Source organism: Marmota monax, unplaced genomic scaffold (genome assembly GCF_021218885.2).
Source record: "Marmota monax isolate L192 unplaced genomic scaffold, Marmota_monax_Labrador192_F-V1.1 WCK01_AAM20220418_F8-fsc00028, whole genome shotgun sequence".
Lineage (NCBI taxonomy): Eukaryota > Metazoa > Chordata > Mammalia > Rodentia > Sciuridae > Marmota > Marmota monax.
Genome location: NW_026694779.1, coordinates 1,992,241 through 2,019,792, shown reverse-complemented (window position 1 = coordinate 2,019,792; position 27,552 = coordinate 1,992,241). Strand labels below are relative to the sequence as shown.

Here is a 27,552-nt window from a genome sequence, read left to right as displayed (position 1 = left end):
ATTGCTAAAAACGGCCTTCAGGAGAGAGCGCCTCAGTTTCGGAGAAGACGATGCACTTCTCTATTTCATTTTTTAAAATGCCCGCCTCTTTAGAGATCAGGATCTTGGATAAGAGACCTGGTACCGCCCAGTCTCAGTTTCCCCACAGGGAAAACGGCTTTGCCATCTGCTGTTCTCTTTCTGTGGGCTTTCTCCACTTGGTTCTGTTTTGCAGAGCAGGGCAGCTCTAGATCAGGCCCACAGGGGGACCTAGACTACCAACCCAGAGTTTCTCAGGGGCGGAAGGGAACTTTCACACTGCAGAACCGAACTGCAGAAACCTCTTGCCAGAAGGAGAACTGCTGGGCTGGGGGTGTGGCTCAGTGGGGGCTCATGGGCTGTGTGTGTGTGTGTGTGTGTGTGTGTGTGTGTGTGTGTGTGTGAGTGAGAGAGAGAGAGAGAGAGAGAGAGAGAGAGAGAGAGAGAGAGAGAGAAGGCTCCATCCTGGGCGCCCACACACAGGCACGCACATGTACAGAAGGAGCAGCCTTCTCCAAGCCAACTCGTTATCCTTAGACTTAAAAGAACCAAAGTCACCCTGATCCCATTCTGAGATGCCACAGTAAACTGAAGGATGGAGTTACAGCAGCCCCCGGGAGGGCCAGAGGATATGGTCTTAGGATTCACCTTTAAAGTGTCTCATTTTGTTTTATGAATATTTATAAGTAATATTTATAAAACAAAAAACAATTAACACATGCTTGTGGCTTGGATGACTGTTCCCCAAAGGCCACATGTGAGGCTTGGTTGCAGCCTGTGGTGCTGTTAGAGATGGTGAAGCCTTGAAGAGGAGGACCTGGTGGGAGAAGTTAGGCCACTGGGGGCGTACCCTGGGCCCTTCCTGTCTCCCCCTTTGCTTTCCAGACTCCATGAGGCGAACACACCTCCTGCATGCCTACCATACTGTACTTCGCCACCTCAGGCCCTAAGCAATAGGGCCCAGCAACTGTGGACCAACACCTCTGAAACCATGAGCCAAAAGCAAACCTCTTTCCATATTAACTTGATTTGCTCAGGTATTTTGTCACAGTAACAGAAAGCTGACTAATACAACGTATCCTGAAGGAACACATGTTCACTTCTAGAGGTTTCTCCTTCCAAAAACTCAGCAGTCCCAGAGGCATCTTCTTTTATCCCAAACTGTCTCTCAACCGGTACTTTGTGACAGAATGGATCATTCATGATAATTAGATATCACTGTGTGTTCTATGATTCATCTACAGCAGTCCATTTCATCTAAATCTTATAAGTAGCTTGCCTACATAGTATCAGTATCACTAGCGCATGGCAGTCCATCTTAGCCAACTCCAGGACAACTGAGAACAAAACTACAGAAGGCTTAGTCTAAAACCTATTATGGTTTAGGCTGAATGACGCTTGTTTCTGAAGTTTTTGAAATATGTTTAGCATTCTCAAACCATACATAGTATATGTATCAATAGGGAATCAGACAGAGATCACTCAACAGAAAGTGTCACTGGGATTTGAAAAATACACCCATTCTATTACTGCTCCAGGAGCTCCATCCCAGGGCTGAGATCCCAAACGCTTTCCTGGAGCTCAAGGGCAAATCGGCAAAGCAAATGGCATGTTTCACTCTGGCTTTGTCGCAGCTGAAGATCAGCAGAGAAGGCACTGTAGTCTGAATCTTGCTCAAGCCAAGCTTTATCCAGGACCTAGCACTGCTTCTTAAAACACTCTATCTTTGGGATAAAGCAAACGTGGTCTATCCACAGGATGGACAATTACTCATCAATAAAAAGAAATGAGGGCTGGATATATGTTGGTAGAATGCTTCTGTTGCATGCACAAGGCCCTGGGTTCTAATTCCCAGCACCACATTAAAAAAAGAAGAAAAAAAAATCTGCAACACATTGAAGGTAATAAATGAAGAAAATAATAATAATAATAAAAGAACTGATCCAGGCGTGGTGGCATGTGCCTATAATCCCAGCAGCTTAGGAGGCTAAGACAGGAGGATTGCAAGTTCAAAGCCAGCCTCAGCAAAAGCAAGGCCCTAAGCAACTCAGCGAGACACTGTCTCTAAGTACAAAATAGGGCTGGGATGTGGCTCAGTGGCTTAGTGCCCCTGAGTTTAATCCCTGGTACCAGAAAAAAATAAAATAAAATGAAAGAAAGAAATGAAGTACTGACATGTGCTAACTACATGCAAGTACCTTTCATTAGGCTAAGTGAAAGATGCCAATCACAAAAGACCACGTAATGTGAGATTCCCTGGAGATAAAATATCCAAAATGGGGAGATCTGCAGAGACAGAAAGCAGATTAGTAATCTGTAAAGTTCTGCATTTCACAGGCATAGTTACACAGACTGTGCCTGACACATAGAATGTGCTCTGCAAGTGTGTGTGTGTGTGTGTGTGTACACAGGCGCTTTTACGTTTGGGGTTTTTTTCTAATTACTAGCCACCATTTTTAACAAAACCCGCATTGGGTGTAACGTGTAATTTTCCAAGGCAACTGTTTTGAAGACAAGCTTGAACACTGCACCTATTCAGAAGTGTGAGTGCTGGCCATTTGTTCGCTCTTAGCCAGTCATACTCTATTTACTGTCAAGATAATAAAATGCCAGGTGACTGAACGGCCAAGGGAGTATTATGGACCCTAAGCTCCACAGCAATTCAAAGGAGGGTCACATGAACGCCATCATGCAGTGGAAGGAGGAACAGCATCTTGCAAAGCACTGAGGTTTTAAAAGGTTAAAAGTGCAGTTCCTGCCTGTCAGATGTCGTGAGTAAAATCTCATAAAGGGAGCCTGGGCTCCAGCTGAAGGACGTACTGAGTCCACGGGGCTGGGAGGGAGCAGGAAGGGCATTCCTAATTGGGGACTGGGGTGAGTAAAAGAACCTCGGGAGGGAACGGCCAGCAAACCAGAAGATAAATCAAACTGGAGCTCAGAAAGCTTAATCCTTGGGCTTGGCTTTAACAGGCTGGTGGCTGGATGAATCACTGCCAAAGCAGAAATACGGCAAAGTAACATGATCCTGAAGGAGAGCGCTCCCCCAAAAGAGAGCCCTCGGTGCCACGTTGGTGATTTCTTCACAGCCCTCAATCTGGCTGCCTGCTGGTTTCCATGGCTTGGATTTACCCATTTGGAAAAACAATCCCTCCTTTGACAATACCCAAGTCACTACCTCTGCCCTGAAATTAGTCAAGAAACACACACACGCTGGTCTCCAACTCAGACCGAAAACCTCACCAGGAGTGGAGGCTGCGCATCTTTGCACAAGGTCCCAATCATCGGTGTCACAGCGGGTATTCTGGGGGTCATGAATTATAACCTAACAAGTGTCCAGTGGGATAGAAATTCACAAGACTGACAACACCGAGTGCTGATGAAGATGCAGAGAACCTTTACAGGCCTCGGGAGGGAGATGAAGACCACGCAACCACTTTGGAAAACAGTCTCTTTAAAAAAAGTTCAACACCAGAGATCAGGAACTCCACTCCTACGTATTAACCCAGGAAAAAAAATGAGTGCCCAGGTCCACAAAACGCTTGTATTGTATTGAGGCTGTAGGTCAAAATGAGCGTACTCGATGTTGTCCAAGTAGGCACCTAAAAACGTTTGGAACAATACATTTATGTGTATTTTACTCCTATTAAAAAAAAAAAAAAAAGTTCAGCGCACCTGCATTGGTAAGAATTATAAACCTGAAAGAACTCAAATATCCATAAACCTCAGGATAGATAAGGAAAGTGCAACACACACAGTGGATTATTACACATCAGTGCAAAAGGACAAACTTCCAATCCATGCAAAACCACAGACAGATTTCAAAAATGCTACGCTGAGTTCAAGACATGGGAGCCAAATAATTATCCACAAGGAGCTCAAGAGCAGTCCAACTAACCTCTGACTGCAGAGGTCAAGACAGTGGTTCTTGGGGGATGTGCATGTTGCTTGGAGGCAAAGGGAGGGTTGGGAATCCAGGTGTGCTGTGTCTGGACCTGGGTGCTCAACCCAGATCAAAAGGCATCAACTGTTAAAAATTTAAAAAAAATAAAAATAGAGGCCATGGTTTAGCTACCCCAAGGCCAACCCCTCAAAACCAAATCCTAAGTCATGATGACTTCCCCAAATGCTAAACCTAAACAAAATGCCCGCGTGGGCTTTACACGCTTGATCCAGGGGGATGGAACCAACCAGCGTCCTCTGCACTGTTGGCTTTTAGAAGAGATGACTGACCATCATGAAAAAGGACAACAGCAGGTGTCTATTGAACATATAATGAGTCCCCATAGTTTTCCAGATAAATAAAAGACTTCTTGTCCTCAGAACTCAGTCTAGTGAGCAAGACGGACAGTTAAATAAAGTCCCACACTTAAGAACAAAGAAAGAGCCTGGCCCTGGAGAAGCGACCTCAGCTCAGCTTCACGTCAGTTTGAAGGTCCAGAGGGAATTCTAAAGGGCAAGAAAAGTAAGTTTCTTGGGTTTTTATGTGAAATTATAAATCAGAAATCTACGGGGCTGGGGTGGTGGCTCAGTGGTAGAGCACTTGCCTAGCAGGTGTGAGGCACTGGGTTCAATTCTCAGCCCCGCATATAAATAAATAAAATAAAGGTTCATGGGCAACTAAAAATAATTTTTTAAAAAAAGAGAGACTCCACTTGTGTAGAGAGGACAAGAGTTTATTAAAAAAAAAAAATAAGGAATCTACGTCTGCACACATCTAGAATTGTTAACATGGAGGAGAGGAGCAAGAAGGAGAGAAGAGTTTCTAACAGAGGCTACCACAGCTTGTTCTGTTTTCCGATACTTCTAGAATGTTACAGTGAGAATATATTCATGTCTAATAGAATGTAACTCACTTAAACAACAAGAAAAAAAAGGCCAAAAGATTTCTTCCTTCATGCTCTGTGACCCTAAGTGCTCCATTCCCAGCACCTGAAGCAGGTTTCCACACACACAATAAACTCGAAATTCTAAGCAGATCTGATATTTCTGACAAAATAGCAGGAAAATCTCACGAAGCTATACCTTTACATTTCTACCACAATTAATGATACTTTGATTTTTTTAAAACAAAAAAGGAACAGGTAGAAAACTTCAGTCCATTATCCAGATTAAGCTCAAGATTTATTACATCTTCTTCAGTCTTTTCCAAATACTTTAGTATCAGAAAATAAGAGCCTGAAATCAAAATTCCTCCCCAAGGTATTATAGAATCTGTTCTATCCAGTGCATTATATCTTAAGGTCTGAGCAGAGGAGTTTAAGAACAATAACTAGTTCACTGATTTCTTGAATGTTTTTTGTTTTGGTACCAGGATTGAATCCATGGACGCTTAACCACTGGACCACATTCCAAGCCCTTTTATTTTTTATGTTTGAGACAGGGTCTCAGTAAGTTGGTTAGGGCCTTGATAAGTTGCAGCAGTTGGCCTTGAACTTGAGATCCTCCAGTCCTGAGCCACTGGGACTACAGGTGTGCACTACCATGCCTGGCTAGTGTTTTTTTTTTATTATTATTATTTCATTGCATTTTATTATGCTAAATTTATTTTTTTATTAGAATCAAAATGATCATGTCACCTCTCAAAAACACACAGCTGGTAATACTTTTCATAAATGCTAATTCTCAGTAAAATGGAGTGAAGCAATCTTACTCTATGAATATAGTTAATAAACCAAGATCCCATACTTTTTTTTTTTTTTCTTTTTGTACTAGGGATTGAACTCAGGGCACTCAACCACTGAGCCACATCCCCAACCCTATTTTGTATTTTATTTAGAGACAGAGTCTCACTGAGTTGCTTAGTGTCTTGCTTTTGCGAAGCTGGCTTTGAACTCAAGATCCTCCTGCACCACTGGGATTATAGGAGCGTGCCACCATACCTGGGTTGTAAAAATTTTTTTAAAGTTCCCTTAATATACTTTTTAAATCCTCTACAAGACCAGAAATAAATCATCCACTTGAATCTATATTTTGAAGTATGAAAATAAAAGCAAGTACTTTTCAGTTCAGATGTAACTATTCTAAAACAACAAATCAGCTAAATAGACCACCATCTGTGAAAAAGCCACTTTTCCTCTTTATTTACCCCTCTCTGTCTGTCTCCCTGCACAGCCAGGGCCCTTGCTGTCTGATTCATTCATGGCCATATCCCCAGCCCGTGAAACAGAGCCTGGAACATAATGCATGTGAAGTATTTTCCCATAAATGATGAGCTCATTTAACAGACGGTCCAAAGTCAAGTAACTAGACAGCAAGATGAGCAGGGCAGCTTCATTCCCACCTGACCAGCCCACAGCCCATCTTTTTCTATAGAAACTGATCCGTCATGACTTTTTCTTTCCCTCTCATTCATCTCCCTCCTGTTTTCCCCAAGAACATTCTAAGAGCTGAGAAACTCAATCGGGTCACCAAATATCTTTGGGCAAAACATACAATTTCACTTTATCTTTAATAAAAAGGCACTGGAGTAGATTCATTCACGAGCAGACACCACTCACGAGGTGATGCTGAAAGACACAGGCCCCAGCCCCCCAGAGAGGATGGCAGGGCGGGCAGAGGCACGTGCAGAGGGAGGTAGGCAGTGTGCCCGGCATGCCACGAAGACAGCGCCTCCCGGCCAAGAGAAGGGGAGAGCAGCCCGGGCACTTCCTGAAAGAAGCCAAAAGAAAAGCAGGGGTGTTTCAGAGGAAGGCGGGGCTCCTTGGAAGGGAGCAGTTCGGAGCCAGCACCTGGACTCCAGGGTGTGGGTCCGGGAGTGGCGGAAGAGGCTATGGGACAACAGCACTCTGCTAATGCTCTAGAAGGGGACACCATTAGAGTCAGGGGTCAGTTACGAGGTTATTTCAGTAAGACAGAGAAAAATGAATGCAGACCCACCCAGAGAAGCGCTCCTAAGACCTCTTGAACCTGTCCCGTCCTCTGCTCCGAGGTGACCATTCTTGCCCAGAGCATCAGTCTCCATCCCAAATCAACTTCTCCAGCAGCGGCCTCTCCTCTGAGCTCTAGAGCCCCACACCCAACTTCCCACACTGACCTCCTCTTTGAAAACTCCAAAGTTCCACCTCAACGCATCAGAAACTACACCCACGATCTCACCCCAGAACCTGGTCCATTGCCTCTTTCTTGTCTCAGCAAATGGTGCCCCCATCCATCCACCTGCCCGAGCTGGGAACCCCACCAGAACCTGGGGGACTCCAGCTCTTGCCTAAGCCAAGGCAACAGGTTCACACTTGGTCCTCTTCTGCTGTCACCTCTGCTCCCTCCGGTCTGTTCCTAAATGGTGATGATTTGAGGTGTCTATCAGCCTGCCCCCCCTCTGCAGCCCTCCCACCCACCAGGAGCTCCCCTGATGGGCGTGTGCTCCTGAGGCACCCACATCAGGAGCGGCAGGAATTTTAAGGATTTGGAAGGAATCCGCACCAAAACATAAGACAGGATGCAGGTAAGGACTCAAAGGCGCCTACTGAAACTGCCCCTAGGCTATCATTAAGTGACCTGGTCCACAGAAATTTCAGTGGTGGTGAGGGACCAGAAACCAGGTGACAGGGCACATACTGAAATGTCACACTGCGGGCTAGGGCTGTAGCTCGGTGGGAGAGCGCTTGCCTGGCATGTGTGAGGCTCTGGGTTTGATCCTCAGCACGCACAGAAATAAATAAATAAAGGTGTTGTGTCCATCTACTACTAAAAATTTAAAAAAACACACACTGAGTCCCAATAATATGTACAACTACTACATGCTAACCAAAAAATTATCAATGAAAAAGAAATGAGATGACAGCAGACTGATGAGAGAATGGTAAAAAGGAAGGTGGATGACCTGATGTTGTTCTTCCACTAACTTGAATGGCCAGGATGAGGCCACAGGTGGACAGGAACACAGGACAGGGGAAGGTTGGTTTGGAGTTTAAAGTTAGGAAAGACGAGTGTCTGGGCACATCATGAAGAAACAAAACCAGGAGCAGAAGAAGGCGAAATCAAAAGATCGAGCCCCCTATGCGTGGGCCCATGCCTATAATCCCAGCGAACCCAGGAGGCTGAGGCAAGAGGATCCCCAGTGCAAGGCCAGCCTCTGCAACTTAGCAAAGCGCTCAGCAACTTATGGAGATCCTGCCTCAAAATAAAAGAGAAAAAGGGCTAGGGATGCGGCTCAGTGGTTAAGTGCCCCTGGGTTCAATCCTGAGGAAGAGAGGGCCGGGCTGGGGAGGAAAGAGGGAGGGAAAGAAATAGACCAACTTAGACCAAAAAGTTTGGGACCTACAACACAAAGGGATACACTGGCTTTTCACAGAACGCGAGGAAATAAAAATAAAGACGAAATTCGATTCAGAAGAGTTTGTGGGTGGGAAAACAAGTTGATCTATGGTTCCCCTACTCATATCAACCCTCTTTTATTTAAGAAGCCTCTCATTAAGGAAAAAAAAATGAAAACCTCCCATCCTCGTCTCCAGCAAGAGCATACAACTGCTCCCAATCATGGATTCAGCAAAGCAGTTCTAGAAACTTCGCACAGGTTTTATCTGAGAATGACTACTATTTTCCATCCCTCCACTCAACAGAACATGAAGCCTGGTACAGCTGTTATTTTGGATTCCTTAACAAGCGCCTCAAATCACTCGTGGGTGATTTTAAGTGTTTAGCAAGCAGATCATAGCTTTTTAGCAAGAAAATAAGAGTTCCTTGTGGGGTCAGCCAAGAGTTTATCAGTCACTCGTCAGAAAAACAACAATTTAAAAGAACAAGGTCATGCACAGTAAAAGTGGGTAAAAAAGCAGCTGACGTCAAAATAAAATTTTAAAACAGTCCCTTGTCACTTGAATACTCCTGCCCCATAATGGAAGATGTGTTTCTTCTTAAAGGAGAGAAAATGTCCAGAAATTTGAACTCATCACTCCCTTAATTGTTATCAGGGAAGAAGTACGGACAGCGTCCAGCTGGATTATGGGTAGTGTAAACAACTGCAGACCTGCCCAGCCGAGCACATCTGCACAAAACCATTAAGTTCTGGAATCCATTCTATTAAAATCGAATCATCAGCCAAGAACAATTAACAGGCAACTATTTTCATGCAAAGCAAATATAAAATAAAAATCAAGAGCAAATACATATGGATAAACCTTTTTCATTCATGATTTTTGAAGATGCATAATGCAGACTGTGGTTCCAGATATCTGCTGCTCTCTTAACAGCCCTCTCTATACAATGTTAGGCATTGTTTCCACCCTGGAGCAATTTTGTATTCAAAAGTCCCTGCTTGATCGTCCAAAGAAACCTGGCACAATCACAAAGTTGACTTGTAACAAGTCTCAGCCTTAAGCAAATTGCTTATTAATGCAGAACTTAGAGTCGCTGTTCAGAACCTAATTAAGTCATGCATCTCCAGAAAAACTCTGCGCTCTCCAAAACGGTACAAAATTTTTCTAACACACAATTTTCCATTCCAAGAAGGATGAGGGATGGACTTCCACAGGTGGTGAACCAAACACTAGCTTGGGGGGCGGGGCGGAGACCAAAGCATCATCAGCTCTATTAAATAAACAGTGAAGCAGCAGGTGGAGAGAGACAGCTGGGGCGCCTGGGTAATTCCAGGGCTGAGATTCCTCATACTCTAAGCTGGTTTTGCATGGAGAAGACAACCTCTTGGGATGTTTCTACTACTTTAAAAGTTCTCACTTCAAAAGACACAAAAGGGCTGGGGGCATGGCTCTGTGGTGGAGCATGTGCTGAGCATGTGTGTGAGATCCCTGGGTTCAATCCCCACTAACAAAAAACAAAAATAAAGACACAAAAGATGACCTACTACAGGATCATTCATATAGGACTCATAAAAAAGAAAAAAAATGACAAAACAAAGCTCATTTGTTTTTTTGTTTAGAATCTCACACATAGACAGGAAAGGTAACTGACAATTTTGATGATCTCTTGGGGTTGGGAAGGATTTTGATCAAGAAGAAACCTCGGAAGAGGGAGCCTGCTGTTTTTATGACCTGGTTGGATATACGACATTGTTGATTTCTTAACTGTAAGCTGTGCATACCATTCTACGCATTTTTCTCTGTGTACCATATATTTCATAATATTTTGTTAATTTTAAAAAATGCTGAGGGATCCGTAGCCAAGCGTGGGCATCTCATAAATGTTTAAGAGAATGGATACTGGGTGACAAAGGGGGAGTACTGTGTCTTCTCTGATCACTTGCTAAATACAACCCAGTTTGTTATGTTGACAGACTTCTTTGCAAGCAAAAGGGTGAAATGTTCAGAGTTTGAGAAGGTCATATAAAAAGCAACAAATTAAAGAGAACTTCAAGAATAGATATTCTGTTTTATCTAGGGTAAATAAACATTCTTTCAACCAGCAGTGATTCTATTGTTATGATTAAAACATGTTCTCAAACACAGTGCCCTTACCCTAACACAATGTATACTGGAAATTGTGGAAGAGAAGACAGCAAAGCAGACAGACAGGAGTCCTCATGGGATATTCAGGAGGAAGAGAAAGAAGGGGCAAGCGTGAATGGAGGGGGTAAAACCATTTTTGAGTCCCACTTTTAAAAATAAGCACCACAGTTAAGGTTTGGGGGGTCAGGGCTAACACATGCATCTTTATACTAGTGGGAGGAGGGCCCTATTTTGTTCCACAAGCTTATATTGCTGAGCAAGTCCAAAAAATAATTACCACAAGCTCAGCACACAATACATAAACACCATTACATATAAATTGTCATTGAATAACATGTTAAATGCATTAAGATGAAACAGATAGAGCCAAAAACATCCCCTGGTAAGGCTTTTTTGTATATTTGTATACATGCAAAGTGCTAAATCTGGAACCAATTTCTTCAGGACAAAATCCAGTTTTCTGTAACCTTCGAAACTATGCTGAGAAGTCCTGAACCTCCTCCCAAGATGGCAGGGATCTCTTTATATCTTCCCAGGGACAAATCTAAGCATCCTAGGAAGAGGAGGTGGTGGAGACAAAGAGAAGGGAAGGAGGAAGGAAGAGGAATCTGCCTTCCCCACAGAGCCAAATGCAGGCTCCAAGAGATGAATAGGCAAGTGAAATGATCCTTCCAGAAGGGGGTGGAGGAACAGGGAGGGAATGGGAGGAAGGGGGTGTGCTCACACCTTCCCAGAAAACTGTAATTAGAAGGAGCACAAACTGGCCAGATGCTCACAGAGGACTTCCTGGGCTCACCTTACTCACTTACTTACTTGAGCTCCTCCCAGATTCCTATTCTGCCCCCGCCCCCCGCACCCCCATTCCCGGTGAAACGCTGAAGTAAAATGAATTTGCACAGCAAAACACTTACAGATGTCCCCCGTGGAACACATCCCTCACCCCAGCTCAATACACAGGGCGCACTGCTCTGTGGCCTTTTCACCTTCCCAGTACCGACACTCCCAAGTTTCCTGATGCCTGTGGTGACACAAGTGACAAATGTCCTCTACAACAGTTCTAAAGCCCGAGGAACTCAAAATACCCAATTTATTCTTAACTTTCTCCCAATATAAATCACACCATTAAATTAAAAGGAGAGAACTCATCTACCAAATTACACACTAATGGCTCTTAACCCATAATTAAAGTATCACTCTCAGCAGCTTACGCAGCCACGCCAACCATGAGTGCATTTATTAGGACCAAGTAATTATGTAAATGCAGCCGTCAGCCATCTTGAGAGAAGTTAAGGGTCCAACCTGCTCCCCGTTGTTGGCTGGGGGGCTCACCAGGCACTGGCATCTGCACAGGGCTTCCTCCTCTCAAGCCTAAGTTTCAGAGCAGCAGGGAGAGCAAACTCCAGTGAGGCTGGTCACCTACCATCATCATGACCTTCTCCTCCCCGAGCCTCCCAACAGCCTGGAACCTGGACCAACCACTGAGACCAGGTTCCACCATGTGCTGCAAACTGCACAGTGGAGGGTCCCTACGGATGCCCAGGCCAGAGCATGATCCCTAACATCAAAGAGCTAAAAATTAAGTAGACAAGGCACAGGCAGGAGGATATAAAAGAATCAGAACTCTCAAACCCTCTGGGCTCTAACCTCAGTTGGATTCTTGCAACAAGCTTTCTGAATAAACCTGAGTGGACAAGAAACTCTGGCCTCAGTTTCCTTGATGAAAACAGGCAAAGGTGTTAGATGATGTCTGAGGCCCTGCATAGCTCTGCGGTAATTAGATAATTAGAGAATACAAGGCAGTCTATCATTAAGTGCTAAATTATACAGCAGCATCTACAGCCGCCATTCGAGAGGCTGCACTGCTAGCCTCTCGAATGGCGGCTGTAGATGCTGCTCTGCTATTTAGTTTGTCTTGGAGGAGGGCATCATCCTAAACCACTTCCTGAAAGCCCAGGTGGGCACCGGGCGAGGGCCTAGGGATGAAGCATTCACCAAGACAGCACATCCTGCCCTCAAGAGGGTTCCAACCTTCTTCTGGAGTATTCTAAGGAGTTTAGAGGGGGAAATAAATGAGGACTGTTTGGCCTGTGATCCTCCTGTGAAGACAGAGCAAAACCGGGCTTCCCACGGAAATAATTGGAGCATTCAACAGGGTGGTGAAGGACGGACTGGTTAACTGTTGGGCATGGTAGTCATCAACCATGAGGTTTCCGACATGGGCATCAACACAAGCACAGCTCTGCTAATTTGCTTATCATTAGTGAAGGTAATTAGTAGGTTCCCAGAAGTCAGCCACACTTTGTTTCTTCCTACCCTTTGCATATCTGCTTCTCCTGCTACCCCACCAGTCTCCCTCCCCAAACCTACTTGTGGCTATTTTTTCTCCTTTGTTCTCTTTTCACGTCTGCTTGCAGACTACTATGGTGAAAGGCAGGTGCCAGGGTGCAGTTACCAACCAGGGAGACCTTATCTCCACCATTTGGAATGGGTATGACTGGCAGAGCATGTGCTCAGGATGCATGAGGCAGGCCCTGGGCTCCATCCCCAGCACCCCTGCCCCCCAAATCTAGAGTGGGTTCTAAAGGGAGATCCAGGAAGACCTTGTATGCTACAGAACGACTGCACAGAAGTTGCTAGAGAGTGAAGAAAGATGGCGAAGACACAGAGTTTATTTTGTGGAGCAGAGTTGTCTGATGCCGCTAGGGAATATGATATAACTAACCTGGAAAATAAAAATAACCACCCACATCTTAATATTTAAAGCTACAAGGTCAGAAAACGGATTTGTCCCTTACTCCTAAGAGGTAAGGACCCTGCTTGTCTGAGCCCTAAATGAAGTCCAATGTTGCCTACCGACTGTACGTTTCCTTTTCCAAATAATTTCCCTGGAACGTTGGGGAACCGATTTGTTCAAAAGGAATATTCTCAGCATGCTGGACGGAAAAGCACAACAACTGTTCCAACTTTTCTTACCAAAAAAAAAAAAAAAAAAAATCCCACATCTGATGGATGCCCGTCTTGCAAACTACCCTTTACAGCGCTGACCAGATGTGTGCACTGTTTATATCGAGAAACCTAAACCTCCAGGACATAAACAACTCACTCCAAACACCACTCAAATTTTGCTGTGCTTTTCTTCATTTCCTGTGTATTTATTTTGGTGTTAAAATAATGTTAACTTTCATAATAAGGAAAATAGAAGCAGATGTGTAAACCAAACAGACCACAGCCTGGTATCCCCCATATCTGCCCAACTTTCAAAATCAAAGTTTCTGCCTTCCACATATCGAGGGAGATGGGAAGAAAACAAGCCACTTGTGAGTACGTGACATACCACGGGACCATAAATCAACCTGGAGGAGCTTTCCTTAAGCTGTTCCTCAGTCCACCAACCAGAGACGGGGGGGAAAATATAAAAAAAAAAAAAAATCAATCTGGTCTCAATTTCCTAGCCATCGTTATATCCCTCTCTTAGGCTGATCATCATGTTCTGTTTTGTTTTTAAAATATCCTATTACTTGTTGACAACAACAATACAACTGAAACTGCCTTGAAAGTTTTAACTTCTTGTTCACTGGGGGGGAAAGTTCTTAAATAAAGGAACGACAATACATTGCCTCCACAGGAAATGAGCCCCATCATTTGCTTCTGCCTTTGATAAGTTCAGAAGCAAGAGGACACTGAGTGCAGCAGATTCAAAGAAAGCAACTCGGGAAGTGGCTGGAACTAGTAAGAATAGTAATAATAACAATACCCTTGGAAAATCCTTTCTATATGAGATCCTTATCCACGGAGTTAAATAGAGGGATAAAAATGAATGAGGCGATTTCCCCCCTTGAAGGAGGATTAAGTTTTCAAATGATTAGGAAACAGACCTGTAATTTTTTTTATATGAAAAACACAAGTGAGCCAGTTCCCCTCCCGAGATTTGTCGCCGTTGTTCTGTTTTGTTTTCAGGAGAAAATGTTTGGTTGGCTGCAGGAGAAAACATGGAAACTGCCCCTGCTGAATCAGAAAGGAGCCGGCTCCCCAACACATATGTGGTGGTTACAACAAAAAAGACTTCCTGCCAAGCCGAGGCCCCCCAGAGACTCCTCTCCCGGCCTCTCAAACCCAGGCCATTGCTGCTTTTTCAAATCGCACGTAGAGTGGGTTCCAAAAGCTTGAGAAATCGCTTTTCCTCTTCTAACACCAGAGGCAGGGGAAGCACTCACTATGAGGCGGCAAGGAACAACCCACAGTGAGTGCGAGGTAACCCACAAGGAGAATTTAGGAGGGGTTTGGTTGGTTTTTGTTTTGGTTTTTTTTTGTTTGTTTTTTGTTTTTTTACTTTTTTTTTTCCCCCATTTTGCTTTCTGGCTGGTGTGTTGTGTAATCACTTCCACAAGGGGCCCGAGCGAGTGCGGAGGGGACATGCCTCAATGTCAGTGCTCTCTCTATCCCTGCAGTACAGGAAATGGGAAGTCAGACAAAGGGCCGGCCTGTGCTCCCTGACATGGGTGCCCTTCCAGTCCCCCAAACTGCAGAGAAAAATTCTCCACCACTGGGGACAATCATCGCTCCTGGAAACAAAACCTCGCTGTAACTTTTTGCCCCCAGGACCCCCCCCCCCAAAACCCCGCACATGAAAATGCAAAACTTCCCTGGAACACAAACAGGAATACTGTAGATGGTGGTTACCTTTAAAAATAAGTCGCAAGGCCCCTCCCCTTTCCCTTCCCCTCAAAACACCCAACAACTTTAACTTGTACTTGGGTCCTAGAAGTTCTTCCCCTAAAGAAAACACCAAGAGAAATACCAAATAAATAAATTAATTAAAATAAATTTAATGTAAAGCGTTACTCAGTGGCAAGCCTACAGTAAAGTTGTAACCCTCTGCACTTCCCCAGCTCTGCTGGAACCCTCCCAACTAAGGCACAAACTCTGCATTGAAAGGGTTCCTCATCAAGGCTGCCTCTCCAGCAATCCACAGTCCCAAGAAAACAACAAAATGCTCAGAAGGCCATCGGAACCCCCACAGGGAGGAACAGCCACGAGAAAAAGCCCAAGGACAGGAATTTCCAGAATAGAATTCTAGCATAAAATGTCTACCTTCATAGCACAGAATGCCGATATTGTTGTTCATCTTGTCCAAGTACTGGTAGTTCAACAGGTCCATCTTCATAAATAGCATTTATCGGGATAGCAAAGAAAACCAGCTCTTTGCTTTCGCCCCAAAACAGAAAGTTTCAAAAATTCAGTTGTTGGTGAGTAGCTCCTGGCTCTCTGCTGAAACTTCACAAAAGACCGAGGCCCGGCCTCAGATGATCAAAACAAAGTATGTAAAAGTTAAAAAAAAAAAAAAAATGCATACACACACACACACAGAAAAACAAACAAAAATCAGTCATACAAAACCCTTCAAGGGTTTATTGGTAGACGGTGTATGGACTGTATCCTCAACTGAGCATTACAAAAAGGTTTCGGGAGTCTTTACGAATCTGTCTTCGAGATTAAAAAAAGGAGTAAAAAAAGGAAAACACGAAGCACATTTCCTAGGACAAAGCCCCACTCACTGGCTTCCCTCACAGCCTGCTGCAAGTTGACTGCGCTGACATGCTGGCTATGCCTGGTATGACTCGTATGTAAACCAGCTTCCTGCCCGGGCAGGGGGGCAGGGGGGCCAGGGGGCGCCGAGCATGCTCACTGCGCCCGGGCGCCTCGGATGTCAGGAGTTTCTGCACAGCATCAGGCTCCGAGTGCAGCAAGGGTTTGAAGGAAGCCAAGAGGGAGAGGGCGGGAGGCTGAACAGAGGGGGCAGCAGAGTGGCTCTTGACAGGAAGCAGCCCGGCCCCTGCAAGACTGTGGGAGGAGAAAGAAAACCCAGCAAGTTTCTTTTTCAGGAGCTGAGCGCAGGATTTCAAAAAAAGACAAAACAAAAAACCCCACTCCTCCATGAAAGCAAACTTGCGTGGAATTGAACTTTGGTAGAAATTCGCTAAGTGTTTTTGCTGGGCTGTCTCTCTATGTAAGGTTTCTTGGCTCCTGAGATTGTTTTTGTCACGTCCACTGACAGGTCAGCGGTGCGTTTCCATTTCAGATGTTACAGGACATGTCACTTCTTTCATAATCCCAGTAAAGGACAAGGCACCTATTCACTGCAGAGGAAACCAAAGCTCAGAAGGATATAAATAACTGGCCCACAGCCCCAGAAAGAGCCCATAGAACTACTTTCAGAGTTATTTTTTCACTAGCACAGTCTTCCCTGGGGGGGGAGGGGGGACAATGAAGGAGGGAAAGAGAGGCAGGTATAATGTTTAGGTAAACAAGAGTGAAATATCCAAAACCTAAACCCTATTGGAAATCATGGGGTGAGGGGTCATTTTCTTTGCACACAGCAGAGCCCTGTATTGGAGGTTAGTGGCATTAATGTCACAGTATTCCTCCTCACTGAAAGGACATGAGGCTGAATTTTCTGTCTCCCGTGCCTAGCACAGCCAAAGAGGTGCCCAAAAGCTACCTACTGAATGAGTGAATCATACGACCTTCAGAGTTTTCATCACATGGATAGCACATCAGCAAAAGGGGGAAAAAAAATACAGTTTTTCCTGTCTTTGAAAACTGCAGCCAGCTTTTGGCCCTTACCGTAGGAAATGTTTCTGTACTGATACTATCGAATGCTATTTGATGATTTAGAAAATACCAAGGGTTATTCTCAACTGTACAACAAGGTTCATACTGTTAAAATTTGAATAAATAATATCAAGGCTCTATACATTTTAAAGAATCCATCAATTCTTGCATTTGGGATAACAGTTACAATTACTGCAAGTTATTCCAATCAAATCTTTGCAGGCTTAGAGGGTAACCGAGTTCTGTTACCATCACTGATGCAAGAGTAGTTACTGCAGTGATAACAGGTGAAGTAAGCAATCAAGATTCCATAATCTTCCATTTATAAGATTATGAATGTTACACTAGATAGTCTAGATACTGCATAAGCGAAATGGAAATATATATCACACACACACACACACACCAGCAAGCATTATGAAAATGCCTGACAATATTTGGTGGGGAGGGCTGGAAGAAAACCCTTTGTACCATTAACATACACAAGATTTCTGTGCTTACTATCTTCAGGCATCTGATGCAATTTCAACTGATGGTTATGCAGTACTATTTATGTGCTATGATGCTTTATGTAAGTTCTCAGCCAGAAAACTTTATGTATCATTAGCATATCCCCTACAGGTGAAAGCAGACTGCACTTCAGGGTTAACAGAGAGCTTTTTAAAGAATCACAACACTAGTGCACCCCAAACTAATCAGAGGGGGTGGGACCCAGAATCCACAGATTTTAAAGAGTCTCCCATGATTCTTGCGTGAAACTTCTTGTAAGCGACCATGTTGAGATCTGCTGTCTTCATTTGGAAAGGAAGGGAACAAAAAACCCTGCCTTAAGATGTTTTATTCATTTATTTGAAGGAGTTAAAAAAAATAGTGATTTAGGCACATGACTCAAACAATACAGTTGTAAGGATGTGAGTAAAATATTTAGCAACTTCCCTTTAATGACTCAACATCACTTATAGCAGTTCTCAGCTGATGGGTGACAATCATCTGCAGGGACGTTGTCCCACAGGCGTTCTTTGACTTGTGCTCAAATCATCAATCATAAATCCTCAGCCTCCAGCCATGTCTTTCCCCTTCCTCTGGGATGCTAGCATGGTGCCACTCGAGTCTGGCCACCAAAGGGTTCAAGAGCTGGTACTAGCTCCCAGAGATAGACACAGAAGCTGGAAATAAACAGAAACTTTGATAGGAATTTCACAGGAATTTCTCTTAATCTTCATTTAAAAAAAAAGAAACTGAGGCCCAGTGTTTGAGTGTGTACTTTTTCATCTTTCTAGTTGTTGAGTTTTGCTGCGTTTTACCAAGTGTAAACTTAAGCACTGGTATTCTGAAATGTTGATATCCCAAATGCTCCCACACGTGAAGCTTTTCGAGCACCACTGGGAAATTCCACACATGAAACCTTATGTAATACACAAAATTATTTTAAAAGTGTATAAAAATTACCTTCAGGCTATGTGTATGAGTGCAGATATGAAACATGGATGAATTCTTTGTTTAGATTTGGGTCCCCTGCCCAAGGTACCTTATTATGTATATAGAATACTCCAAGATGGGGGAGAGGGTGGATGGGAAATCCAAAACACTCTGGTTCCAGGCATTTGGATAAGGAAGACTTGACCTGCATCCGTGTCCCCAGGAGCCCTGGGGATGCTGGGTGTGCAGTTCAAAGGGAAAGCACTACCCCAGATGAATGCAAGCAAACCCCAGAGGATGTCCTGAGACCACAGTCAACTGTGCACAACAATAAACACAGCTGGGGGGTCTTGTCCAAGCCTCTAACACCCCAGCTCCTCCCAACTTTCACCAGGTGCTTTGAACACCTTGAACAACCAGCAGTTACTCCACACAGCACAGTACTCTGCTTCTCGGGTCCATTCCCTTTCTCTCACACAGCAAAGCTACCTGGGGACCTACTCCACACAGCCAATGCTCCTGCCCTGCCCTGCCCTGTGAGGCCCCACAATCCCATCTCTTCCCTTCCTGCCTGGTGCTGTCCTTTCAGCCTAGTCTATACTTTCAGAGCCAGGACCATGCCTACTTCACCCCTCCAAGGCCATCCAGCAACAACAAGACTTGGGAAGGAAGCAGCATTGGCTTCCTCCTCCCCCTGCAGATTGTACTGTTCCCCGGGGGGGGGGGGGGGGAACCCTGGGTCCTTACCACACAGCATCTAGATTCTGACTATACTTTAGAATATGACTAACTCATCCATTAAGAAAACTCAAATACTGGAAAACGTCATTTTGAAGGCTAATATCTTCATAACTAGGGTACCAAGAAGATAGTTTTTAGGTGAAACTGAAAATGCTCTCAATTTTATACACACATACACACACACACACACACACACACACACACGAAGAGCTAGCTTTTTTATGAATAAAAATATGGTCGGGGCTGGGTGTGTAGGTCAGTGTAAATGGTAAAGCACTTGCCTATTGTGCATGAGGTCCTAGGTTTGATCCCTAGCACCGTTAAAAAAATAAAAATAAATTGATCAATTAGATATTTAAAACATAAAGCAAAGAACACCTCTGAGGAGTGATACAGATTACAGAACAGGGAGCATTGCACTGATACCATCGCATTTAGGAATCAGAAATGCAATATGGAAAAAGATTATAAACCAAAGGTTAATGGGAAAAGAGGCTCTGTGGAAAAGAACCCAAATAGGGCCTCACCTTACCCTGGGTACTACAAAAAAGTTCCAAATGCTCTGGAAAGCTTTAAATGCTTTAAGATTCTGGGGCTGGGGATGTGGCTCAAGCGGTAACGCGCTCGCCTGGCATGCATGTGGCCCGGGTTCGATCCTCAGCACCACATACAAAGACGTTGTATCTGCCGAAAAGTAAAAAATAAATATTAAAAAAAAAAATTTTTTTTAAATGCTTTAAGATTTTCACTGGAAAAATGAACAAAACTTCAATGATATGCTCAGATTGTCTGATTTGGAATAAGGAAACAAAAATTTTTCAAAAGAAAAGTTTGAATATACAAACATTATGCTTTTGTATATTTAAAAGCACCTAAACCAAATAGAGGCAAAATATGAAACATAAGAATGTATTTCTAACACATATTATGGTAGGTAAAGGATAACTGTTCATGGCATATAAAGAACATTTATAGGGGGGCTGGGGATATAGCTCAGTTGGTAGAGTGCTTGCCTCGCATGCACAAGGCCCTGGGTTCAATCCTCAGCACCACAAAAAAAAAAAAAAAGAACATTTATAGAACATTTATGAATAGGCTAGGAATATGGCTCAGTGGTACAGCATTACCCTAGCATGCATAAAGCCCTGGATTCAATCCCCAGCACTACAAAAAACAAAACAACAAGAAATAAAACAAAGAACATTTATCAATAGAAAGAAAAAAAAATGACATAGTTTCTAAAGAAGCATATAATGAGATACAAACACTCAAAAGGTTTTTGGAAAACTATTCAACCTTGTTACTAATGTAAGAACTACACAAATTTTAAGAAATTAAGGATTTTCCATCTGATTAAATAACAAAGACTCCAGTGAAATTTTTGTTTACCACTAATGACACTGTAATCAGATAATAGCTTTCTATAAAGCAGTCAGGTATACACGCCCCCAATTTGTAGTGTGAAAAATGTTCACACCCCTTCCTTGCACTGAACTCTATTTCTGGAACTATCTAAAGAAAATAAGTAGTCAAAAAGTTGCCAAATAAAGACAGCAGGAATATCATACCACTATTCCCCACATCTTTCTCCCGCCCTTTTTTGAGATGGAATCTCACTATGTTGCCCAGGCTGGCCTCTAATTCCTGGCCTCAAGCAATCCTCCTGCCTTAGCAGGAGATCTACCCCCACAGTACACACAACATTATGCCTGGTCATTTTTTTTTTCTTTTTTGAATTGTTTGAGATAGAACCCAGGGCTTTGAACATGCCCCCAGATTCATACTGCTATTTATAGTAGTGAAAACTTGTGAATGTGAAATCCTGTTAAGTCCAAAAATAAAAGAGTACACTGAAACTGGTATATCAATGATGATATTATGCAGCCATCACAACTCTTTCAGAAACTTGTAATAACATGAAAACTGCTGTACTACGTATGTGATAGTAGCAATAAATTTGATAACAGAAAACAACAAAAATAGGATATTAAAACTAATATATACACTATACACCAATTTTACTTATATAAGTATATACGCCTACGCAAAAATAAGTGTAAATTTAAAAGACTGAGAAGTACAGAAATATATTAACAGTGCTCATCTTTGGATGGTGGACAGTTTTTGTGTTGTATTTCTAATTTACTTATAAAGAATACATTTCTTGGGACTGGGGCTGTAGCTCAGTGGTAGAGCACTCGCCTAGCACATGTGAGGCCCTGGGTTTGTTCCTCAGCACTGCATAAAAATAAATAAAGGTATTGTGTCCATCTACAACTTAAAAAAAATTTTTAAGTACATTTCTTATATAATGAAGAGGGGGGAGTTCTCTGCCCTTTTTTTTTTTTTTTTTGAGAGAGAGATTGAGAGAATTTTTTGATATTTATTTTTTAGTTTTCGGTGGACACAACATCTTTATTTTACTTTAATGTGGTGCTGAGGTTCGAACCCAGCGCCCCACACATGCCAGGCGAGCGCGCTACCGCTTGAGCCACATCCCCAGCCCCACTCTCCACTTTTTTTTGTTACAATAAGAACATATCCCATGGTATCTCATGAAACCAGAAAGGAGACCAAGAGTGCAGAAGGAAGGGGACTGAGAAGGAGAAAAGAGGAGAGGGGACAGGGAATGAAAGTGCAGGGGAATAAAATCTACCAGATTATGCTGTAACCACGTACAAACGCATCACAATGAATCCTACATATGCAGTTATTAAAGTAATAACAGTAGGGAGATCAGGAGAGCAAAGCAGGCTGGGAGGGAGGAGAAGAGGGAGAGGAGAATAAGTCGGATCAAATTATGTTATGTGTACGTTCAAATATAGTATAATGAATCCCACGATTGTATGATTATGATGTATGAATTTTAAAAATTGAAATTTTAAGAAATTAAAAAAAAAAAAAAAAAACATTCCCTGGGAAGGCATAAATATGATGTCACCTTTCCCCTCCCTTTCTTTTCTTTAAGATGGGGTCTAACTACATGAGGAGTCCAAAGCAGCGGGAGTAGGTGTGTGCCACTGTGCCTGGCTATGGTTATCTCCTTTGACTCAGGCTCAACAACTGAAGGTAATGAAAATCCAAACATTTACTCAGACCTCTGGGGGACGCAAAGATAATTAAGACTGAAATGTGAAGATATGTATACACGTGGTCTTTGCCGTCTACTGTAACTAGTTACGTTATATATTAGTATCACTTGCCCAAAGGAGGCTATAGCTTCGAAAGACAAGGAAAACCAAGCTGCAGTTCTTAGTAACAACTCCCTCATAGTATACAGCAGGTGTTCCATTAAATGTGAATTATTGCTGCATCTGGGCATCTTTGTGGAATAATGATGGCAAGATGACAAGAGAAGAAAGCCCAGGCTAATTACTAAATTAAACTCTTCTATTTGCTAGAAGCTGACTACCAGTTTGGAACAGATAACCAAACACGCAAGCTGCTAAATAAAAACAAGTCTGTCACAGTGGCACGCACTTGTAATCCCAGTGCCTGAGGAGGCTGAGGCAGGAGGATCGCAAGTTAGAGATTCAGCAACTTAGTGAGACCCTGTCTCAAAATACAAAAGAAAAAGGAGTGGGAATGTAGCTCCGTGGTAGGGAACCCCCTGGGTTCAATTCCCACTAAAATAAAATAATAAAACAAAAGCAAAACAATCAGAATTACTCTTCGTACATGTATTGAAAATAAAATGCTTTCATTTGTCTACTTGCAAAGGGAAGGGTTTAATGTTAAGTCTGACGATACCCAGTTATGAAGACACTGAAAAATATAAACTATCCTTCTGAGCTACTGGGCTCATCCCTAGATCCAACAGCTCTCCCTCCTCTTCCCAAGATTTTAAGTAAATTACATAGCTAGTGCTTTTTTTTGGGGGGTGGGGGTACCGGGGATTGAACTCAGGGGTGCTCAACCTCTGAGCCACCTCCCCAGCCCTATTTTGTATTTTATTTAGAGACAGAGTCTCACTGAGTTGCTTAGCACCTCACCCCCGCTGAGGCTTGAACTTAAGATCCTCCCATCTCAGCCTCCCATGCCGATGGGATCACAGGCATGCACCAGTGCGATCCGCTTAGTTAGTGTTTTCATTTGAAGTTTTATTTTCCCACTCTTCTTATATTTTCAATTAAAATCGTCCTAACCTGATATGTGAATAATAAAACAGGCCTTACCAAAAGAAGAAAATAAGTTTGAATATAGATTGATGTACAATCAGATGTGTAAAAAAATGTCATGTTAAGGGCATCTTCAGAACCCACTGCAACATGAACTGTGGTGATGATGTTTGTAAAAACATTGATCAAGCATTTTTTTTTTCTTTTCCCTCTCCTGCACTGCTGGGCAAGTACTCTACCACCAAGTGACACCCCCAGCCTGGCACTTCCACTTTGAATCTCATTATCTTCATTATGGAGATAAGGTCACAAAGGACACTCAGAAAAGGGTTTTGTTTGCTTGTTTGGCTGTAGTGCTGGGGATCAGCCTGGGGCTTCTGAAGCTAACTAACCTAAGCTGCACACTCAGCCCTAGAAAATGGTTTAAATTGAAACCTTGCAGTGAGTGGTAAGAAACAAAGCTTAAGAAAGCAAACTCACCTTTCTTTTAAACATTGTTTAAAATCACATTCTTGAAAGATCTGGCTGAAAATCTTCTTCTCTAGGAAGGATTAATCTCTCCATTCCAGTGTATTTAAGGTCTATTCTATACTGAATTCTGAAACAAGACCATGAGACATTTTATGTTCCCCTACCCCACCCCACCCCACCGGTCTATCTAAAGACTGTTCTGCACATGGTAGGTCTTCAACAATTTAGCTGGTGAATTAAAGGAAACACAAACCAATTTCAAATGCCTCTGGTATCAATGATGTAACCTGATCTATCATGTCCTATATGTTATCCCACTTTCTTCCAAAGAAAAAAACAACTATATACATCATGAAATATCGATTACTTCTCCATCCTGGAATTGCTCAGATTGAACCACAAGGCCAAATATGCAGTATTTTGTCAAATTTTTCACAAAAGCATATATTCAGCTATGTCCTAGGTTTGAGCATTTGTAAAATGGCATGACTTCAACTCCTATTAAGTAGCACTAGATCATGTGCTGTAAAGACTGGGATTCTTTTTTTTTTTTTTTTTTAATATTTATTTTTTAGTTGTAGTTGAACACAATACCTTTATTTTATTTATTTATTTTTATGTAGTGCTGAGGATCAAACCCAGGGCCTCACTCGTGCTAGACATGCGCTCTACTGCTGAGCCACAACCCCCAGCCCCAAGACTGGGATTTTAACACAAATTTATGCACTTTCTGAAAACTTAAAATGGTTCTTTAAAGGAAAGATTTAAACTTTCAGTGCAACACCACCCTCTAGAGGCAGATTTTAAATTGCACAATTTTGAAAAAGCAAACTGCACAATTTGAGCCATTCTCACTGATGTGCATTACATTTCAAACACAAAAGCCTCTTATTCAATAAAAACACAAAAGCCTCTTATTCAGTAAAAATATAGTTTAACAGATTAACCCTTATTAAATTTTGCAAGACTTAAAAAATTACAAAACCACTTCAATTGATATTAAATGACTGAATCAGAACTCTATTTATATGAATTTCAGAGCTCAGTGGTGGAGTACTTGCCTAGCAAGCATGAGTCCACGGGTTTAATCCCCAGCAATGGAAGACAAAGATGAATTTAAGATATAATATTAGAAATCACAGTAGCAATGATTTTTAAATAAATCAGTGGAATTGAATGACATTAACATCTCCAGAAAAAAAAAAAAAATCTCTTGCAAAACACTATAATTTCTAATTTTATAACACTGCTTTTATACATTTAAAAACAGAAATATTTTCCTGCAACCAAAAGATAATTCTTTTAGTGACATGCATTTCCACAATTTAGTGTCACTAAATTCCAAAGAAAATTTTCCAATATAATATCATTCTGATATTCTGGCAAATGATAATCATCCATAGATGTGATCCTTCAAGATAGACTAAAAATGGGAGCTGGCGTTGTGGCTCAGTGGTAGAGTGCTTACATGTGAGTTTCAGTGGTAGTGCTCACATGTGAGGCACTAGGTTCGATTCTCAGCACTGAATATAAATAAATGAATGAAATAAAGGTCCATCAACAACTAAAAAAAAATTTTTTTTTAATTGATTAAAACTAAGCTGGACATGGTGGTGCACACCTCTAATCCCAGCAATTCAGGATGCTGAGGCAAAAGGATCCCAAGTTCAAGGCCAGCATCAGCAATTTAGGGAGGCCCTAAGCAACTTAGTTAGACCCTGTCTCAAAATAAAAAGAGCTGGTGATGTGACTCAGGGTTCAAGTCCCAGTACCAAAAAAAAAAAAAAAAAAAGACTGGATTGAACTCAGGGGCACTCGACCACTGAGCCACACCCCCTATTTTTTATTTTATTTAGAGACAAGAGTCTCCCTGGAGTTGCTTAGAGCCTCCCTTTTGCTGAGGTTGGCTTCCAACTCATAATCCTCCTGCCCTGGATTCTGGGATCACAGGCATGTGCCACCTGCCTGGTAGAAAATGTCTTAAATATCTAACATTGGAAGGGCTAAGGTCACCGCTAGTCCCAGTGTGTGACCCATTCAACATCTTCACTGAACAGCTCAATTTGCCTAAATCCATTTGTGGGACTTTTCTATTTCCAGAACCACCCAAGAGGCTTCCTTCCTAAGCTACCAAGGGAGGTCCAATCCCCATATCTGCAGCATGACTTAGCAAATCTGCCTCAGGTCCCAGTGGGACCCAGACAGGTGAACTTTGAATGCACACCAGGGAAATAACTACGTGTGTGTGTGTGTCTGAGAGAGAGAGAGAGTGTGTGTAGTTTGAAAATAGTTCCTCATTTTCACAAGCCCCTGTCCCACTGGGGGGGGGGGGGGTGACTGCGGGGAGGATCCTGAGCTGGATCTGGCAGAGCAGGCTGCAAGCTGTGTCTTGCTGAGGCATTACTCCTGGGCGGGCCTAGGGGGCGCCATGAGCCAACCTAACAGCAGCTTCACACCCTGCTCACTGGGGAAGGCGAGCAGAGTGGTTTAGATTTCAACTCATCCTGTCTTCCTTCACAAGGGCCAAGGAACCCTTCCCAGTCCCCTTCTAGGCCCGTCTTCTTGAACCCGTTCGGAGGCTGGAAGAGGACTGGGAACTGATAAACTGATAATACTCCTGGGCAGCCACCTGGGCAGTGTGCAAAGCAGGAATTCCCCCTCACCCCCCTTGATGAGGGGGTGCAGCGAGCAGGGATCCTGGGAATGAACAATCCCCAGAGGAGCATTTCCAGTTTGTACACCAGGTTGAGGCCCGGGATGGTGACTTTTCAGTGACATTCTCACTGCACTGGGAAGTTGTCATTGAACATGTGCGAGTTCCTCTAATGGCCCCCCATCCACATCTAGGCTGTTTTTCCTCGTTGCTGTTTCCCCAGCACCGAACAATACTTGGCACCTGGTATGTGATCAATACTTACTGAAAGAACAACTGGGAACAAAGAACTCTAGGATCTACGCCAGGTACCGCGGGGAGGAGGAAGGGAACAAATCTCAGGTGTCGGAAGGCAGCGTGTCCTTGTTACATGTGGCCTGTGGTGTTCTGTGTGGTTCCGGTAAGGAAGAGACCAAAGTATGACTTCACCAAGCACATGGCTTATTGCCGTGCAGAGAGAGGGTTTTCCTTAGGTTGACAATGCTTCTAGAGAGGGGGAATAAGCCTCAAGTTCAAAGTCAGCCTCAGCAACTCAGTGAGGCCCTAAGCAACTTGGAGAAACCCTGTCCCAAACTAAAAATAAAAAGGGCTGGGGATGTAACTCAGTAGTAAAGTGCCCCTGGGTTCAATCCCACTACACACACACACACACACACACACACACACACACACACACACATTCATTGTCTCTCTCTCTCCCTCCATGGACCATTCAGCGAGTGAGCTCCAACCCCTTAGAGAAGCCCTGACTGTGGTGGCCCCAGGAACGAGAGAGCACCGCCCTGGTGAGGGACTCTAACCCTAGGAAGAGAGCCACAAGGTCCAGGCACTGAGGAGCAAGCCCAGGAGCCATGGGCTGGAGGTGACGGTGCCCATCTGCACAGGACAAGGCAGGTGGGTAAGTGGCCTGCTTCCTGGGCTCTCCGTGATCTCACACTGACTTCCCGGGCAAAAGAGCAATAGACACAGAATCAGAACACAGGTTCCCCGCCCAGCTCGACCTGCCCTCAGCCACGTGGTCTTGATCTAGCAATTCCACCTGCCTGGGCCTCAGTTTCCTCATCTGCAAGAAGGGTGCAATCGAAACCTCACTGGTCCATCCTACAGGGCTGTCGGCCAG

At 43.3% G+C, this 27,552-nt stretch overlaps 1 protein-coding gene across 3 annotated transcripts in view; it reads right to left on the bottom strand.

The window, feature by feature from the left end:
- The window catches only part of Vgll4 (vestigial like family member 4), a 137,515-nt gene that overhangs the window by 50,591 nt on the left and 59,372 nt on the right, over nucleotides 1-27,552 (bottom strand). The window contains exon 1 of one of the 3 annotated variants that reach the window (XM_046425738.2): nucleotides 15,510-16,133. The exons of the other annotated variants lie outside the window; for them this stretch is intronic. Coding sequence (XP_046281694.1) covers nucleotides 15,510-15,591 — 82 coding nt within the window. The 5' untranslated portion in view covers nucleotides 15,592-16,133. Of the gene's footprint in view, nucleotides 1-15,509; nucleotides 16,134-27,552 lie in introns of those variants that run through there. 3 annotated transcript variants of the gene reach the window in all.